The sequence below is a fragment of the Theropithecus gelada genome, chromosome 2 (genome assembly GCF_003255815.1).
Source record: "Theropithecus gelada isolate Dixy chromosome 2, Tgel_1.0, whole genome shotgun sequence".
Lineage (NCBI taxonomy): Eukaryota > Metazoa > Chordata > Mammalia > Primates > Cercopithecidae > Theropithecus > Theropithecus gelada.
The window spans coordinates 45,398,048-45,417,630 of NC_037669.1; the positions used below are offsets into that span (position 1 = coordinate 45,398,048).

Here is a 19,583-nt window from a genome sequence, read left to right on the forward strand (position 1 = left end):
GGGCAAAGGACTTGAATAGATATTTTTCTGAAGAAGCACATGAAAAGATGCTCAACATCACTCATCATTAGGTAAATGCAAATCAAAACTACAATGAAATACTGTCTCATTAGAATGGCTACTATGAAAAACAAACATTAGGAAATAAGTGTTGGTGAGGATGTGGAGAAATTGGAACCCTTGTGCCCTATTGGCGGGAATGTAAAACGGTGCAGCTGCTGTGGAAAACAGCACAGTGGTGCCCCAAAAGATTAAAAATACAATTACCATATAATCCAGCAATTCCGCTCCTGCCAAAAGAATTAAAAGCAGGGTCTCAAAGAGATATCCATGTCATGGCACCATCATTCAGAATAGGTAAAATGTGGAAGCAATGCAAATGTCCATCAACAGATGAATGGATTTTTTTAAACATGATATATACAAACAATGGAATACCATTCATCCTTAAAAGCAAAGGAAATTCTGTCATATGCTACAACATGGATATATATCTTGAAGACATTACGATAAGTGAAATAAAACAGTCACACAAAGAGAAATACTGTATGATTCCACGTATATGAGGTACTTGGTAATCAAAATCGTAGACAGTAGAGTGATGGCTGCCAGCAGCTGGGGCAGGGGGAAACAGGTAGCTGTGGTTTAATGGGTATGACTTCAGTTCCACAAGATGAAAAGAGTTCTGGAGGCTGGTTTTACAAAGTATGTGAATGTACTTATGATTGAACATTTTTAAACCATCAAGATGGTAAATTTTATATCATATATATTTTAACACATTTTTTTGTTTGTTTTTTGAGACAGAGTTTCGCTCTTATTGCCTAGGCTGGAGTGCAATGGGGCGATCTCGGCTCACCACAACTTCAGCCTCCCAGGCTCAAGCGATTCTCCTCCCTCAGTCTCCTGAGTAGCTGGGATCACAGGCATGCACCACCACCCCCAGATAATTTTGTATTTTTAGTAGAGATGGAGTTTCTCCATGTTGGTCAGGCTGGTCTCGAACTCCCTATCTCAGGTAATCCACCCACCTCGTCCTCCCAAAGTGCTGGGATTATAGGCGTGAGCCACCGTGCCCAGTTTAACACAATTTTTTAAACTGAAGAATAAACACATTCTAACAAATATGAATGCTCCTAAATATTGATATCTAATTTGGGGTTTAACCAAAATCAAATCTCTCTCTCTCAAAAGTCAAATACTATACATATGCCAAAAGGCAAGATTATCAGCAGTCAGCATAATTTTTTTTAAACAATCAGGAGTCATATTAAACTTTAAATTCACCTAAACTTTTGACAGTGGTTAATAGGCTCCACCCTTGAGGCAGCAGAGTTTTAAGAAGAGCAGACTCCTTTCTTTTCCCACTAGAACATCTCAGGTCTACACCAAAAGGTGAAAAAGAACACTAAACACACCACAGGCAGCCCCTACCTAGGCCGTAGGTCTGAGAAGTGCATCACTGCAGAAAGGTTTCAAATACACCCAAACTAACTCCAAGTCTAAACAAGGAAGAGAAAGTGAGACCACAGGATAACTGCTATGCTATGGCTTTTTTTTTCTTCTTTGCTCACTGTCAAAATTGTGGGTTTTAACTTAATTTAAAATATTGTACTGCATTATAATTGGGGTGTTTTATGAAGGAGAGATAAAAGTAGAAACTAAGTGCAGCAAAAGGTGAAAGAAAAAGCTACACATATCAAATTAAACCCATCCACTATAAGGTCTGAAAGAGGTCTGTGACAGTGCAAAGATATGAATCAGCAATGAAAACAGATGATAGACTACGGAGCTCTCCCAAAAGGTACAGGAAAAATGCGGAAGAAGGTAAAAATCCTAAAAGGAGATAAAAAGAGTCAACCCAATGGGTTGAAATCATCAGCCAATAAAAACAAATCATTCAGTCCTCAAGGCATTTTTATAAAATGTAAGTTTTTATATATTTATGTACTAAGACAGAAAATAAGAGAGCAGGAAATCATCAACCAAAAGAAAGCTCAAGAAATCACCTAAGCACAAGCCACTCAACATCAGGGTTGGTTATGAAGCCCTCACTGGTTGACACATACATATATATGTATTAATAATACGTTCTGGCCACAGCCAAGCATTTTGATTTACCATCTGCTCCAGTGACAAATTCCCTGAATTCTGAAAGCACATCCTGATAAAGCAAGTTATTAATATCTCCCCAGTCAAAAAGATAACACATATGAAACATAAACTGACCCTGTCAGTAACCCAGTTACAAAGAAGAAAAAAAAATAAAAGCATAAAATCGGCTAACATAAAAGCTAAAGAATACAAACAGGCACACAACAATAACACCAGTAGCGTTGGTAGATGATACAAAATTACTTAAATCGTCAGTATTAAAGCACAGAACAGTGCCAAGAATAACACAACTGAACACCATAATTGTTAAAAGGACACATTCAACAGATTTAAAGATGGACTGCCCTGTTGAATGGCAGATGAGACCAGGGACCTTTTAAAGAGAGACCTAATTTTTATTTTATTTTTAAATATTATGTGTAGAGATGAGGTCTCACTGTGTTGCCTAGGCTGGTCTCAAACTCCTGGGCTCAAGCAATCCTCTCACCTCAGTGCAGGGTCAACAGTCACAACAACTTTTTTTTTTTTTTTGAGACAGAGTGTCACCCAGGCTGGAGTGCCAATGACTCAATCCTGGCTCACTACAACCTCTACCTCCTGGGTTCAAGTGATTCTCACGTTTCAGCCACCCAAGTAGCTGGGACTACAGGTGTGTGCCACCACACTCAACTAATTTTTGTTATTTTTATTAACCGTAGATATGGGGTTTCGCCATGATGGCCAGGCTGGGCAAGTAATTTAGCCTGTCTGTGCTTCAGTTTCCTCATCTGGAAAACAGAGATAATAGTACCTGCAATAAATGGAATGTTTGTGTCCTCCTAAAATGTATATGTTAAAATACTAACACTCAAGGTAATGGTATTAGGATGTGGGGCCTTTGGAAAGATTAGGTCATGAGGGTAGAGCCCTCCTAAGTGGGGTTAGTGCCCTGATAAAAGAGACCCCAGAGAGTTCCTCTCCTCCTTCCACCATGTGAGGACACAGTGAAAAGACAGCCTACAATGAGCCAGGAAGCAGCCCTCACCAGTCACTGAATCTGCCAGTTCCTTAATCCTGGACTTCCCAGCCTCCAAGACTGTAAGCAATTCACTGCTATTGTTTATAAGCCACTCCGTCGGTGGTACCTTGTTATAGCAGCCCGAACAGACTAAAGACAGTACCTAATTCACAAAGTCATTGGGAATATTTAATGGGTTAATGCATATCAAGAGTTTTTAAAGTTGCCTGGCTCACAGCAAGAGCTCAAGTACTACTTTTCCGCCATTATTTTTAGATTTAAATTTTCTGATGATGAAAATTATACATGCTAAATGTACAAACACTGAAAAAAATGAAGTAAATGTAAATCATCTGTATCCCACAACCCAGCGCTAACCACTGTTACTATAACAGTATACTTCCTTATCACCTTTTTTCTAGGTGTGATGCGTCTGTGTTACTGAAACAGGTCAGAGAGCTAAGGATAAGAAGCACCTATGGAAGTGACTTCCCTCTGGGGCTCTGTCTACCCTGATCAGAGGTAGCTGGTACTAGGTTAAAAATGACATGTTTACTCATAGTGATGCTTACCCTAGCCGTAAATAACTTAGTTCTGGCTGCTATAACAAATGACCATAGACTGGGTGGTTCGTAAACAACAGAAATTTATTGCTCACAGTCCTGGAGGCTGGGAAGACCGAGATCAAGGAACGGGCAGATTCGGCGAGGTCTGCTTCCTGGTTCACAGACAGCTGTGTTTCACTGTCTTCATGTGGCTGGAAGAGAGGAGATTTCTGGATTTTTTTTTTAATAAGGGCACTAATCCCACTCACGAAGTCTCCATTCTCATGACCTAATCACCTTCCAAAGGCCCTTCCACCAAACACCATCACAATGGGGTTAGGTTTCAACATATGAATTTTGGGGAGACAGAAACATTCAGTCCAAAGCAATAACTAAGATAAACACGGTTATAATATATGGCCTGTTCTCTTGTGCTTTTTTCTATAAAAATACTTTTAAAATAACAGCACAGCTATTCAGAAAACATTAATTTTTATTTAAATTACAACAATATGTTAAGTTTGAACAGCGTTCCAAACTGAGTAACACATTCATGGTTCATGAAATTAATCTGGTGGGTTGGGACCAACACTTTTTTTTTTTTTTTTTGAGACCGAGTCTCGCTCTGTCACATAGGGTGGAATGCAGTAGCATGATCATGGCTCACTGCAACCTCCGCCTCCTAGGTTCAAGCAATTCTCCTGCCTTAGCCTCCCGAGTAGCTGGGATTACAGGCATGTGCCACCATGCCTGGCTAATTTTCGTATTTCTAGTACAGCTGGGCTTTCACAGTGTTGTCCAGGCTGGTCTCAAAACTCCCCACCTCAGGTGATCCGCCCGCTTCAGCCTCCCAAAGTGCTGGGATTACAGGTGTGAGCCACTGCACCTGGCCTCCAAAACCTTTTTTGACACAAGGTCTTGCTCTGTCACCCAGACTGGAGCACAGTGACATGATCACGGCTCACTGCAGCCTCAACCTCCATGGTTCAAGTGATCCTTCCACCTCAGCCTCCTGAGTAGCTGGGACCAAAGGCGGAGGTCACCACACTAGGCTAACTTTTTTATTTTTTATAGACTGGGTCTCAAGAGATGTGCCTCAGCCTCCTAAAGTCCCGAGATTATAGGTGTGAGCCACTGCATCCAGCCCAATGTTTCTTTTTAATTTAAAAATATAGAAAAGAAAAATATCAGAAAGTATTGCATGAAGTAATGGCTAAGTATTTGTAAACGTGGTTAATTATCATATTTTCATTGTGAGGATTAAATATTACAAGGAAAATCAATTAGGGGCTATTAAATAGTTGTTGAGCGATTAGATAAATGGGGTAGTTTTGGGATCTAATGAAAGTCTTCTCTGTGCTTTTAGTCAGTTTCTAATGAAAGCTCTCCTGAAATAATAATCACATACTAAAGTATGTGTATGCTGATTATGACGTAAAAGTGTATTTTGTTTTGGGAGGCCAAGGCAAGACGATTGCTTGAGGCCAAGAGTTCGAGACCAGGCTGGCCAAAATGGCAAAACCCCATCTCTACTAAAAAAAAAAAAAAATACAAAAATTAGCCAGACGTGGTGACACGTGCCTATAGTCCCAGCTACACGGGAGGCTTGGGCAGGAGAATCGCTTGAACCTGGGAGGTGAAGACTGAAGTGAGCCGAGATTATGCCACAGCACTCTAATGTGGGCGACAGAGGGAGACTCTGTCTCAAAAAAAAAAAAAAAAAAAAAGTATTTTGGGTTGGGCATGGTGACTCACGCCTGTAATCGCAGCAATTTTGGTGGCTGAGGTGGGAGGATCACTGGAGCCCAGATGTTTGAGACCAGCTTAGGCAACATAGGGAGATCTTGTCTCTACAAAAAAATAGAAGAAATTAGCCAGGTATGGTGGTATGTGCCTGTAGTTCCAGCTATTCCAGAGGCTGAGGTGGGAGGACTGCTTGAGCCTAGCAGGTCAAGGCTGCAGTGAGCCGTGATCATGCCATTGCACTTCAGCCTGGGCAACAGAGCAAGACTTGGTCTCAAAAAAAAAAAAAAAAAAAGAATATGTATTTTGTACTGTGAGTCACCTTCAAAAAAATTTGAGAGCCACTAAGGTAGAAAATGATTTTTAAAAATTCTTTTAAAAATAGGGGATGCGTGCTGTGGCTCACTCTTGTAATTCTGGTGCTTTGGGAGGTGAAATGGGAGGATCACTTGAGCCCAGGAGTTTGAGAACAACCTGGACAACAAAGTGAGACCTCTTCTCAATCAATCAATAAAAAATTACTGAGTATGATTTTACCATCTGCTGCTAAAGTGATGAATTCTATAATTATGCCTATAAGCTTTCTCTTCCTTTTTAATATTATCCTTACCCACAGAATGCCTGAAAACTTACTCACAATCTGGTCTACTCCACTTAGTTATCTGCTGCCAATCAGTGAAGGTATTCAATGTGCACCGGAATTTTTAACCACCAGCTGTTCAATCACTCTGCTCCGTCAGCATTCCCAGGTCTACAGCACTCTCCCTAAAAATTACTTATGAATTCCTCAGGTAATGGGTTTTCTCTGGCAAATACTGTAAATGTTTTTTTCTCTGGCAAATACCTATCTGTTAACTGCCAACTCAATGGAATCTAAAAAAGTACTCTGTCCTCCACTCCCTTGCTATTTCCTCTCCTTCTGCTCGGGGTAATTACTACTTTCTTAGAGAATGAATTCCCTTCTCATATATTCCATTTTCCAAATTATTTTAAATAGAACTGACTATAGCTTTAAAAAATTGTACAGAAAAAGAGCTTATATAGAACTTACATAGATTTAAAGAATCCCGATTAGTGGTGTTAAAACCAGAAGAGTCTTGCGACTTTTTGGCAGCGCAGTTTCCACAACCTCTTGGGGTAGGATAATTAGTATAAATTACTCTCCCGCTTAAAATCTACAGTCAAAAATAAGGCTGGGCCAGGCGCAGTGGCTCACGCTTGTAATCCCAGCACTTTGGGAGGTCGAGGTGGGTAGATCACTTGAGGTCAGGAGTCCGAGACCAGCCTGGCCAACATGGTGAAACCCCCTCTTTACTAAAAATACAAAAATTAGTCAGGCGTAGAGGCACAGGCCTTTAACCCCAGCTACTTGGGAGGCTGAGGCACAAGAATCACTTGAACCCAGGAGGCCGAGTTTGCAGTGAGCCAAGATCCTGCTACTGCATTCCAGCTGGGGCCACAGAGCAAGGTTCTGTCTCAAAAAAGAAAAAAATGGTGGTTAAGCAAGCTTTTTTTACATCTCCGAACACTATTTGCCTAGACATATTTGTAGTTAAAAAATGGATAAATCAACACATCTTTCAAACCTTTTTTCCTCTTCAAAATTACAACTTAGGCTGGTCTAAAGATAGTAAGTTATCTCAATTTACTTTCACAATCAGTTACAGATCAAACTCTTTGTTCTACTCTTTTCCCCCTTCTCACTACTGCACTTGACTAGTCTAAAAAATTACAACTTAGTGTTAACTACACTAAAAATTTAAAACACAGTATTGGAACAATGTACAAGACTACGTTAAACTTTTTTTAATGAAGCAAAATGGCTTAATGGAAAAAGCACTGATTTCAATGCCAGGTGAACCTAGATTCACATCCCAGCCATGCTACTGACTAGCTTGTGACCACGGTCAAATTACTTCTCTCTGAACCTCTGGCTGGTTCCATTTACCCATCTATTGGAAGTAATTTTGAGAATTAAATGAAAAGTAGAGCCCCACTGCGCACAGCACACACAAAACTAACTTACTTTTCTCCCCAGACCACATTCCTATCAGTAACAGCTACAATGAGGCCATAAAAGTATAACAGTAATTCTCAACTGAAGACAGACTGAGTGAGAGAGAGTATAGAGAGAGGTGAAGGGATGTGAAGATCTTCAAAGGATGGGTTTTTAGTTTGATTTTCTCTTTGAGGGGAGAAGAGGGGAAGGGAAGGAATGCACTGAATGTATGTTTGTTTAAACACCTAGTAATTCTGAAATATTTGCCCAAATAGCTTGTGTCTCTTTATGAATTACTAAATTAGGGAGTTGTTTTAAGAAACCACATAGGCTGAGCACAGTGGCTCATGCCTGTAATCCCAGCACTTCAGGAGGCTGAGGCAGGCGGATCACCTAAGGTCAGGAGTTCGAGACCAGCCTGGCCATCATGGTGAAACCCTGTCTCTACTAAAAACACAAAAATTAGCCAGGCATGGTGGCACGCACCTGTAATCCCAGTTACTCAGGAGGCTGAGGCATGAGAACCACTTAAGCCTGGGAGGCAGAGGTTTGCAGTGACCCGAGATCATGCCACTGCACTCCAGCTTGAGCGACAAGTCAAGAGACTGCTCAAAAAAAAGGAATAAAAACGTCAGGAAATAGTATGTAACTACAACTTACACTGTATGATAGCATCCCTGGGTTTCAAATATTTAGAACTATATATACACATTGTTCTTTTAATTAATAAGAGACATATATAATGTCTTTTAAATTAACATAAACAGATTTTATATTGTAATTGCAATTTCATATTAATTAAATACCTAATGGCAGGGTGTGGTGGTGTGTACCTGTAGTCCCCGCTACTCAGGAGGCTCAGGCAGGAGGACTGCTTGAACCCAAAAGTTCAAGGCAAGTCTGGACAACACAGAGATACCTCATCTTTACCAAAAAAAACAAAAACAAAAACAAAAATATAAAACTTAGCCAGGTGTGGTGGCACCTGTAGTCCCAGCTACTCAGGAGGCTGAGGCAGGAGGATCGCTTAAGGCCAGGAGGTCGAGATTGCAGTGAGCCATGACTGTGCCGCTGCACTCCAGCCTGCCAGACAGAGTGAGACCCTATCTCAAAGGAAAAAGAAGTACACTCAAAAAAGTCTTCATGCTACCTTATATACCTAGATATGTTCCTCAGCAGGCAAAACTTTCAAATCCCTAAGTCCCTGCTCAGCTGGTCTCTAAACTTAAAAGGCTTTCAGGCCGGGCACCATGGCTCACACCTAAAATCCCAGCACTATTGTGAGGCCCAGGTGGGCAGATCACTTGAGCCCAGGAGTTGCAGACCAGCCTGGGTAACATGGTGAAACTCATCTCTACAAAAAATACAAAAATTTGGCCGGGCATGATGGCTCACACCTGTAATCCCAGCACCTTGGGATGCCAAGGAGGGCGGATGGTAAGAAGTCAAGAGTTCAAGACCAGCCTGACCAACATGGCAAAACCCCATCTTTACTAAAAATACAAAAAAAAAATTTAGCTGGGAGTGGTGGCGCCCACCTGTAATCCCAGCTACTCAGGTGGCTGAGGGACAAGAATCGCCTGAACCCAAGAGGCGGAGGTTGCAGTGAGCCAAGATCTCACCACTGCACTCCAGCCTGGGTGACAGACAGAGTGAGGCTCCGTCTCAGAAAAATAAATAAATAAATAAAAATTTTAAAATATATAAATAAATTAGCCGGGCGTGGTGGTATGTGCCTGTAGTCCTAGCTACTCAAGAGGCTGAGGCAGGAGGATCGTTTGAGCCGGGTGGGGGGGGGGGGGTCGAGGTTGAAGTGAGCTATGTGAGCAATACACAGAAAAAGGAGACTTTGGGCAGGGCGGTCTGATGTGGAGCACTGCAGTTAGTTTCTTAAAGGCTTCAAGATAAGCAGGTCTACAAATCTTGCATTACATATGAAAACACTTTGGAATGAAAGCACTTACAAATATAATGATACATTTTTCCCCTTTTCCTCAAGCAAATGAAAATCACTAATTACTAAAGGGTCTTCAAAAAGCACATGGGATATCAGTAAGTCTCCAATGGGAAATATAGCACTTCCCCCAAAACAAAGAAATTACAGCTAAATAAGGAGTTTAAAAAATGTTTTCTCATTTGTACCTTTTCTTGAAGCTGACACTTTCTTCAGTTTTCTGATGGCAGCACCAGACCAACACCTTTATTGCCCCTGACCTGCGCCTCGCTCTAGTCTCCCATTCCCTTCCTTCTCAAGCACTGCTGCCGACTCCCCACTGTGTCCCTTTAAGCTCCTCCCCGGCAAAACCCCTTAGCAACTGCCTGAAACATCAGCGTTCCTCTCGCGGTCCAGATCTCCCGGCTACGCGACAACCGAAAACCCCCTCCTCCAGCCTCGCCCATCCGGGGCTCGCACCCCGCGTCCCTTTCCCTCCCCTCCGCAGTCTCGACACTTCCCTCAGTCACCCGCAGCGCCTGGCGCTCGCCCCGCACCTAGCACCCCGTTTTTCCACTGAGCCTCCTCTCACTGCACCTACGGACCCCGCCTCTCCACCTCGCTCCCCCTCACCGCTGGGCCTCCCCGGCCGAGCCCACTGGCCCGCGCCAGCCCGGCCGAGCCCAGCCCAGCCCAGCCCAGCCCAGCCCGGCCCAGCCCGGCCCAGCTCGGCCCAGCCCGGCCCGCTAGGCCACGACACAGGCCACGAGGGCTCTGCCGCCCCTTCTCCTCACCGTGTCGACCCCGGAGTCCTCTTCTCCGGCCCCCGCCGCTTCCTTGCCGACCGCAGCCCCCAGCCCAGCGTCTGGGCAGCCCAGCGGCTCCAGAGGCGCCGGCTGGAGTTGCCGCTCGGGGTCCGGAGGTGCTTGCTCCATGGCTGCAGTTCGGCGCGGCGAACCCAGTGCGCCTGCGCCGCCGCTGCGCCCGCAGCCAACCAGTCTCTCCGCTTGCGATGCCCGCCCCTCCGCTCGCCAACGCCTAGTCCCTGCTGGTAGACCTGGAGGGCTACGGGAGCCGCAGCTGGAGGCGGAGCCGGGGGTGGGAGGACACGCAAGCCTGCGGAGGACCTGGTCAGCTGCTAAGCCGGGAGACCCAGAGAGCTGAGAGAGCTAGTGAAGAGAGAGACAAAGAGAAAGGCAAGCGGAAAGTGAACACCTGAAGTAGGTACGGCGATCCTAAAGCCAACGAAACTCAAAAGAAATTGGAGGCGTAGTCTGACCTACTCCCTCTGGGCCTCTGCCTTGCCTGTTATTATTGAGTCTGTTCTCCCGGAAAGATCAGAGCTCCATAAATTATTAACTTTCAGCAGGCTGAGTAACACATTCAGCAAAAGGTAATACTTGCAAGTTCTTGGGTTTTTTTGTTTGTTTTGTTTTTTCCTGACACAGAGTTTCCCTCTTGTTGCCCAGGCTGGAGTGCAGTGGCGCGATCTCAGCTCACTAACCTCCGCCTCCCGGGTTCAAAGGATTCTCCTGCCTCAGCCTCCGGAGTAGCTGGGATTACGGGCGCCTGCCACCACGCCCGGCTTTATTTATTTATTTATTGTATTTTTAGTAGAGACGGGGTTTCACCATATTGGCCAGTCTGGTCTCCAACTCCTGACCTCGTGATCCGCTCGCCTCGAACTCCCAAAGTGCTGGGATTACAGGCGTGAGCCACCGTGCCTGGCCTTTCAAGGTTTTGAGGAAAGTGAAGCGACCTGTTGAAGCAAGGCTTGAGTTCTATTGTGTTTCATGAAGCCCTGGAGACCTCTGATAATTTTCTACAAACATCCCTTTTTAAAATTTTCCAAACCTGCTTCCTTGATAAGCTTTCACCATGGCAACCTGATGGGAAATGCTCACTGGTGGTAACAGACTGTGGTACCTTAAAGTACTTTCTATACAAAGTCTGCTCTCAATTTTTCAAGTACAGAAACATTTTCTGCCCACTTAGTTATTTCAAGCTGGGTAACATGGTGACAATTTGTCACCACGAGAGAAAATTGTGACAAAACACACAATTTTCTCTTCCTGGAATTCCTTCTCTGTCCTGGGAGCAAATTTCCATTCATTCCTAAAACCTCAGCTCAGTTATCATCTTCAAGTGCTAAGTTGTTCATAAATCTGTTACGGGCTGGGCGTGGTGGCTCACGCCTGTAATCCCAACACTTTGGAGGCCAAGGCCGGCGGATCGCCTGAGGTCAGGAGTTTGAGACCAGCCTGGCCAACATGGTGAAACCCTATCTTTACTAAAAATACAAAAATTAGTCAGGCGTGGTGGCGGGCGCCTGTAACCCCAGCTACTCAGGAGGCAGAGACAGGAGAATCACTTGAACCCGGGAAGCGAAGGTTGATCTCAGTGAGCCCAGATCGTGCCTCCGCACTGCAGCCTGGGCAACAGAGCAAAACTCTGTCTCAAAAAAAAAAAAAAGATTTTAAAATCGGCAAAATGGATCCGATCCCCTATTTTATGTGCACATAATACATGTTCATTGTGGGGAAATTAGAAAAGTTGGGCATTAAAAAATAAGAGCCACAAATTAAGCATATTATGAGAAAAAAAGAAAAATAGTAAAATAAAAAATGGTTCTTGGCCGGGAGTGGCGGCTCAGGCCTGTAATCCCAGCACTTTGGGAGGCCCAGGCCGGCAGATCACTGGAGACCAAGAGTTCGAGACCAGCCTGGACAATATGGTGAACCCCGCCTCTACTAAAATACAAAAAATTAGCGGAGCATGGTGGTGTGTGCCTGTGGTCCCAGCTGCTTAGGAGGCTGAGATGGAGAATCGCTTGAACTGGGAGGCGGGAGGTTGCAGTGAGCTGAGGTCGTGCTCTCCAGCCTGAGCAACAGAGTGAGACTCTGTCTCAAAAAAAAAAGGCCCGGCGCGGTTGCCCACGCCTGTAATCCCAACACTTTGGGAGGCCAAGGTGAGCAGATCACCTGAGGTCAGGAGTTTGAGACCAGCCTGGCCAACATGGTGAAACCCCGTCTCTACTAAAAATACAAAAATTAGCCTCACGTGGTTGCATGCACCTGTAATCCCAGCTACTCTGGAGGCTGAGGCAGGAGAATCACTTGAACCCAGAAGGCCAAGGTTGCAGTGAGCTGAGATCGTGCCACTGCACTCTAGCCTGGGTGACAGAGCAAGACTCCATCTCAAAAAATAAATAAATAAAAATAAAAAATGGTTCTTTTGGCCGGGTGCAGTAGCTCATACCTGTAATCCCAGCCCTTTTGAAGGCCAAGACAGGCAGATTGCTTGAGGTCAAGAGTTCCTAACAGGCCACAGACTGGTACCAGCCCACAGGGTTGGGAACCCCTGCACTAGATAATATGCCTTACTCTTGGGGCTGCCTATAGGCTAACAAATTCATTTTGATAAAGAGCAACTAGTGGTTATGTAAAAAGCCTGGGGTGGGAGGGGAGCTGGCATTTTGAATTTTTTTAATGGGTCCATGTTTTGGACACCCTGCCCCAATGGCCAGAATCATGATAGCTGCAGTTTTTTATGTGATTGGCACTTCACACATTAATACTTTTTCATTCAGTGCCCCTCCCTGCAAGACAGGCATTACACAGGCTGGGCGTGGTGACATGTGCCTGTAGTCCCAACTACTCAGTAGGCCGAGGTGGGAAGATCACTTGAGTCCAGGAGTTTGAGGCTGCAGTGATCCATGATAGGACCACTGCACTTCAGCCTAGGGAACAGAATGAGACTGACGCTTAAAAAAAAAAAAAAAAAAAAAAAATCCCAGCACTTTGGAAAGCCAAAGTGATAGCTTGAGCCCAGGAGTTTGAGACCAGGCTGGGCAACATAGTCGGACCCTGTCTCTACAAGAGATACAAAAATTAGCCAGGTGTGGTGGCATGCACCTGTAGTCCCAGCTACTTGGGAGGCTAAAGTGGGAGGATCCCTTGAGCCCAGGAGGTCAAGGCTACAGTGAGCAGAGACTGTGCCACTGCACCCCAGCCTAGGTGACAGAGAGAGACTCTGTCTCAAAAAAAAAAAAAAAGTCATTATTTCCCCCATTTCACAGATGAAGCAGCCTCAGTAATATTTGACAAAGTCACACAGCCATTAAATAAAGGAAAGAGACTCAGACCTAGATTTGTAGGACATCCAGAACCCAAGCTCTTGGGCCATGCTGCTTCTTTTCATGGGGGAGAGGAAGAAGAGAGATTCTTCTAGGAAAGATGCAAATAATTGGCAGAAATTGAGAATTGACTCCTTACGTGAACACACACAAAGAGAAGCAGGTTTCCTTGGCATATGAAGGCAAAGTCACACCTGTGTGCTGAGGTCTGGGAAAGCCCAAGGCTAACTCTATGAAGATTATGGAAATAGATGTTCCCCCTTCTTCTGACTCTGCAAGGGAAGGGATTTCCCCTCACAGACCGCAATGGGGGAGAGCCTGCAGTGACCTGCTCTGGAGTGAATGGGGAAGCCTCAGGAGCAGGAGTGACTAGCCAGGCAGAAGGCACTTCAGCCCTTGCATATCAACAGCATGTTTTAGATTTCAATTTGTCATTAATTTAACATTTATTGAGCTCCCGTGTTAGCCTGGGAACACCAAGAAATATTTATTCTCTGGTCCCCATCATCCAGGTTCTGTTCTCCCCCTTCCCAGGATTTTCCTCCTGGTGTCTGGTCAGCCTCCCAGGGACTGTGACAGTCACTTTTGTCTCCTTCCTCTGAAACTATCCCCTTCTTCTCAGCAGGAACCAAACCCGAACCCCACCCCATTTCTCCTTTCAGTGTCAGTGTGGATGACATTTGCCCTTGGTCACAGCACTAGATCTTTCTTCCCACCCTCCTATCAGTACCACCGTATTCTTTTGGAGCAAATTCCTCATTGTGTGAGGACTTGTGTGGGGAGCAATTTTTAATATGTTCCTCTATTGTAGCCTCCCGTCACAGGAGTTGAGGAGCTCAGATCCTTCTTGTACCACCTCTGGGAAGATTATTTCAACTCACCAACTCAGACCCTTAAACTCCCAAGATTTTGAATCTTGGATCAGAGGGAAGGCTGGAGGTTGAGCCTGTGGCGATGCTAGGGTCAGGTTTTTGCCAAGTCGAATTTCTTGTGTGTTCTGTGCCAAGTGTCTGGAGCTACCGTGATTCTGCAACTTTCCACAGAATCACCAGCCTTAATTCTGTGAATTCCTGTCCTATTTCTCTATTTGCTTCATATGACTAGAGTTCATCTTTGTTCTTTGTTCTTTTTTCTGAAGAGACAGGCTCTCACTCTGCCACCCAGGCTCAAGTGCAGTGCCATGAACACAGCTCACTGCAGCCTCGACCTCCTGGGTTCAAGCTGTCCTTCCACCTCAGCCTCCCATGTAGCTGGGATTATAGGCCCATGCCACCATGTGCAGCTAATTTTTTTTTTTTTTTTTGGAGAAATGAGGTTGTACTATGTTTCCCAGACTAGTCTTGAACTCCTGGGCTGAAGGGATCCTCCCACCTCGACTTCCCAAAGTCCTGGGATTACAGGCATGAGCCACCACGCCTGGCCCTGGTCTCTGTTCTATGCAACATGCAGCTGTAACTGCTGCAGTGAAGCACTTATCTACTCAACGAAACATGCAGTAAATATTTATGAAACATCTACTCTGTCCCTGGCAGTCTCGGTGTCAGCCTAGGTGATTATCCAGACTGATTCATGGTTCTATGCTCTTGGAGAAGACTGGAATATATACCCAGCGTCAGAAAAACCATATCCTTAACCCCTATTGCTTGAGAAACTCCCCAAAGCGCTACAGCAAGCCAGCTACTAGAATCTTCAACAGCTAGAAACCATGGAAGCCACTACAAGGTAGAAATTTTTCTTGCCGGATGGATAACTTAAATACACTTTGATAGAGACCTTCTGAGGCAAATAGTCACTTACAGCTAAGAAATTTAAACCAGACAGGTTGGGAGGAAGCACAGGTTGGCCAAAGTACTTTCGGACAAGTGAGTCTTGTGGCACCTCTCAACTAATATTGTGCATATGAATAATAACAGCTTACCTGTAAGGCTGTTTCAGAAACTCAGAAGAGCCTGGCCACTTGTTTCTCACCTCCCACCAGCAACCTCCCACTCAACTCTGGGCCCCAGACACATGAAGCACAAGTCTCAGGGAACCATCACCACTTGTGGAGATCCCAAGGGAGCCCATAACCACCTCTTGCATACAACTGCCCACCATACCCAGTGTGAGAAAGGGATGTGGTCTTGCCTTAATCTCTGTTAAAACTGCACATGTCCAAGGCAGGCGGATCACCTGAGGTCAGGAGTTTGAGACCAGCCTGGCCAACATGGTGGAAACCCATCTCTACTTAAAAATACAAAAAAATTAGCCAGGCGTGGTGGCGGGCACCTGTAATCCCAGCTACTTGGGAGGCTGAGGCAGGAGAATCACTTGAACCTGGGAGGGAGAGGTTGCAGTGAGCCAAGATCATGCCACTGCACTCCAGCCTGGGCAACAAGAGTGAGACTCCGTCTCAAAACAAAAAACAAAACAAAACAAAACACTGCACATGTGCAAGCCATTTGCACTCTGGAATTGCATACTGTGAAAACTCCTAGTGGTGTGGAACTTAATTTGAATTTGAAATCACACGGCATGCACAAAGGGACAGGCCCAGGCCTGCCCTTGGGTCACCTGCCTGCTGACTGCAGAGCATCCCCTGTAGGCCACGGCAAAGCCCATGGAGTCTGAGCTTTGTGTAGCTCGGTGCTTATGATGTACCACCTCCCTTCAGTCCCAACTCCTCTTCCTCCTCCATCCTCAGGTATACTGATTGCACACTCCCTGTGTCAGAGGTGTTTGAACCAGAGCGACTCCATTTTGAGTGAGGGCTAGGAAAATGAGGCCGGGACTTGCTGGGCTGCATTCCCAGAAAGCCAGGCATTCCTAGCCAACAAATTAATAATGTTTACTAAACAGACCCAGACTTGGGAGTGTCCAGGTATCCCGATATCTGGAGAACAAAGGCATTCTTGATTTTGCTTTAAAAATAATAATATCGATTCTTGCAAAATACAGTAATTAAGAAAATTAATCCTTTATCATAAACTCTTGTAGCAGAGCACACCCCCCCATATACCCAAGCATTGTACCTAGGGTGAACGTGTTTCTCCTCTTACTTTCAGGAACGGCCTACTCTATGGAGTAGCTGTTCTTTTACTACTTTACTCTCTTAAGAAACTTGCTTTTTCTTTGCACCGTGGACTCACCCTGAATTCTTTCTTGCGCGAGATCCAAGAACCCTCTTTTGGGTTCTGGATCGCGACCCCTTTCCTGTAACACTTGTGCAAACAACAGTGTCCCTATTATGACCATCTCATAGTGGTAGATTCCATTCAGATTTAAGGTAAGCCCAGAGACCACTTTTGGGCTTTCTTGACTCTCTGAGAAAAGTTGTGTAAGCACCTGCGTTCTTCTGGGTTTGGCTACATAGGGTTGTGTCCCTCTATGGAATGGAGAGTCCTGTGGACGAGGGTGTCATTTTCTCACCCAGTAAAACTCACTGAGGATGCTTCTGTAGAAGTGAGAAATATGATGACTATATTCAGAATAATGATAACTTGGCTGGGCATGATGGCTCACGCCTGTAATCCCAGAACTTTGGGAGGCCGAGGTGGGCGAATCACTTGAGGCCAGGAGTTCAAGACCAGCCTGGCCACCATGAAACCCTATCTCTACTAAAAATTAAAAAATTAGCTAGGCATGGTGGCATGTGCCTATAACCCCAGCTACTCGGCAGGCTGAGGCATGAGAATCGCTTGAACCTGGGAGGCGGAGGTTGCAGTGAGCCAAGATCACGCGACTACACTCCAGCCTGGGTGACAGAGTGAGACACTGTCTCAAAAACAAAAAACAAAAAACAACACGTTGGTCAGGCTGATATCGAACTCCTGACCTCAAAAAGTGATCCACCTGCCCCAGCCTTCAAAAGTGCTGAGATTACAGGCATGGGCTACCACACCCAGCAATCATTTTTTAAATTAAGGAAATATTAACAAGCAAAAATAAAAACATATAGTCTTTTCCCTTAATAAGCCCTTCTAAGAATCCGTAGAAGTTAATTATCAAGTAGTAGACATTCATAGTGGGAGTTAAGCATAAGGACAAGAATTGTGTGTGGGGTGAGAAATTCAGTACTACTTCCTGTTTTTGGTGACAACCAGGTATTAGAGATAATGATGGCCATAACATACTGAGTTCAGTGAATCAATATGGATACACCATAACTTACCGAATATACAATATAAAATTATCTTTAGAGGCTTAAAAACTGTCTAACTGGAACATGACCAGGGGGCTTAAATACAAATATTTTGCAGAAGGTATAGTGTCATCACCATGGGAAAAAAATTAAAAGCCCAAATATATGGCTAGAACACTCTCGTTTTGTTACTTCCAGTCTTGACCTTTTTTTTTTTTTTTTTTTGAGATGGAGTCTTACTCTGTTGCCCAGGCTGGAGAGCAGTAGCAGATCTTGGCTCACTGTAACCTCTGCCTCCTGGGTTCAAGTGATTCTCCTGCTTCAGCCTCTCGAGTAGCTGGGACTAACAGGTGTACGCCACCACGCCCGGCTAATTTTTGTATTTTTAGTAGAGATGGGGTTTTGCCATGTTGCTCAGGCTGGTCTCGAACTCCTGACCTCAGGTGATCCACCCGCCTCGGCCTCCCAAAGTTTTGGAATTGCAGGCATGAGCCACTGTGCCCGGCCATCTTGGACTACTTTTCTTTTTTTTTGAGATGGAGTCTCGCCCTGTTGCCCAGGCTGTAGTGCAATGGTGTAATCTCAGCTCACTGCAACCTTCACCTCCTGGGTTCAAGTGATTCTCCTGCCTCAGCCTCTCAAGTAGGTGGGATTATAGGCATGAGTCACCACGCCCAGCTAATTTTTTGTATCTTTAGTAGAGATGGGGTTTCACCATGTTGGCCAGGCTGGTCTCGAACTCCTGACCTCCTGATACGCACGCCTCAGCCTCCCAAAGTGCTGGGACTACAGATGTCAGCCACCATGCCCGGCAGTCTTGGACTTCTTAACACACAATTTCTAACCACCAGAAGGAAGTGTACATTTAAAATTCTGGCCCAAATGAAAGAGATACAAATATGGCACAACTGCCACAAAGACTTGTTTCCCTAGCCAAATAGTACCAAGGCGTAGATTAAAAAAATCAAAATAGAAAAAGCCTCTAGCTCTCGTGAGGTGGCTAAGCTGCAGCTTCTGGAAGCAGATGTTGCTCCTTCCTCACTCTCTGGGCCCTGTTTCTAGGAGAGCAGTGGGAAGGCAAGAAGATAGGGAGAAGGTAAAACAGTCAGCCGGAAGTGTAACAATTCATTCTTGTCAAAGAATTCAACCTAATAATGTGGGGGAGATTTCATTACTCATAAATGTATTATTTTCCATAAGAACTTTAAAACTACTATTTCAGTAATTCTTAAAATGGCTTAACAATCCAAAGAAATAAATGGGCACTTGACATGGTTTGGCTCTATATCCCCACCCAAATATCATCTTGAATTGTACTTCCACTCCACAATTCCCACGTGTTGTGGGAGGGACCCAGTGGGGGATAATTTGAATCATGGGGCCGGTTTTCCCCATACTGTTTTCGTGGTAGTGAGTAAGTCTCATGAGATCTCATGGTTTTATCAGTGGTTTCCACTTTTGCATCTTCATTTTCTCTTGCTGCCACCATGTAAGAAGTGCCTTTCACCTCCCACCATGATTCTGAGGCCTCCCCAGCTGTGTGGAACTCTTAAGTCCAATTAAACCTCTTTTTCTTCCCAGCTTTGGGCATGTCTTTATCAACAGTGTGAAAGCGGATAAATACAGCACTCAAATAGTTCAAATGAAACAAAAATCTCTGGTTTCATTTTATTTTTTAAAATTTTTATTTATTTCTTTTTAAAAGGCTAATCAAGTTAAGCAGTGGGAGCAGAGAAGGAACAAAGAAATCTGTAACTGCGGCTGGGCGCAGTACCTCACACCTGTAATCCCAGTACTTTGGGAGGCTGAGGTGGGCGGATTGCTTGAGTTCAGGAATTCAAGACTAGTCTGGGTAACATAGCGAGATCCAGTCTACACAAACAGTACAAAAATCAGCTGGGTACGTTGGTGTGTGCGTGTAGTCTCAGATACTTGGGAGGGTGAAGTGGGATGACTGGTTTAGTCTGGGAGGTCAGGACTGCAGTAAGCAATGCAC

At 44.8% G+C, this 19,583-nt stretch overlaps 1 protein-coding gene across 2 annotated transcripts in view; it reads right to left on the bottom strand.

The window, feature by feature from the left end:
* Window positions 1-10,303, bottom strand: part of SNX4 (sorting nexin 4) — a 79,016-nt gene extending 68,713 nt beyond the window's left edge. For both annotated transcript variants that reach the window (XM_025375396.1, XM_025375395.1), the window contains exon 1: window positions 10,127-10,303. Coding sequence is in view for 1 of the 2 variants with exons in the window: in XM_025375395.1 (XP_025231180.1) it covers window positions 10,127-10,267 (141 nt within the window). In the remaining variant the exon portion in view is untranslated. The remainder of the gene's footprint in view (window positions 1-10,126) is intronic.
* Between the last annotated feature and the right edge of the window lie 9,280 nt (window positions 10,304-19,583).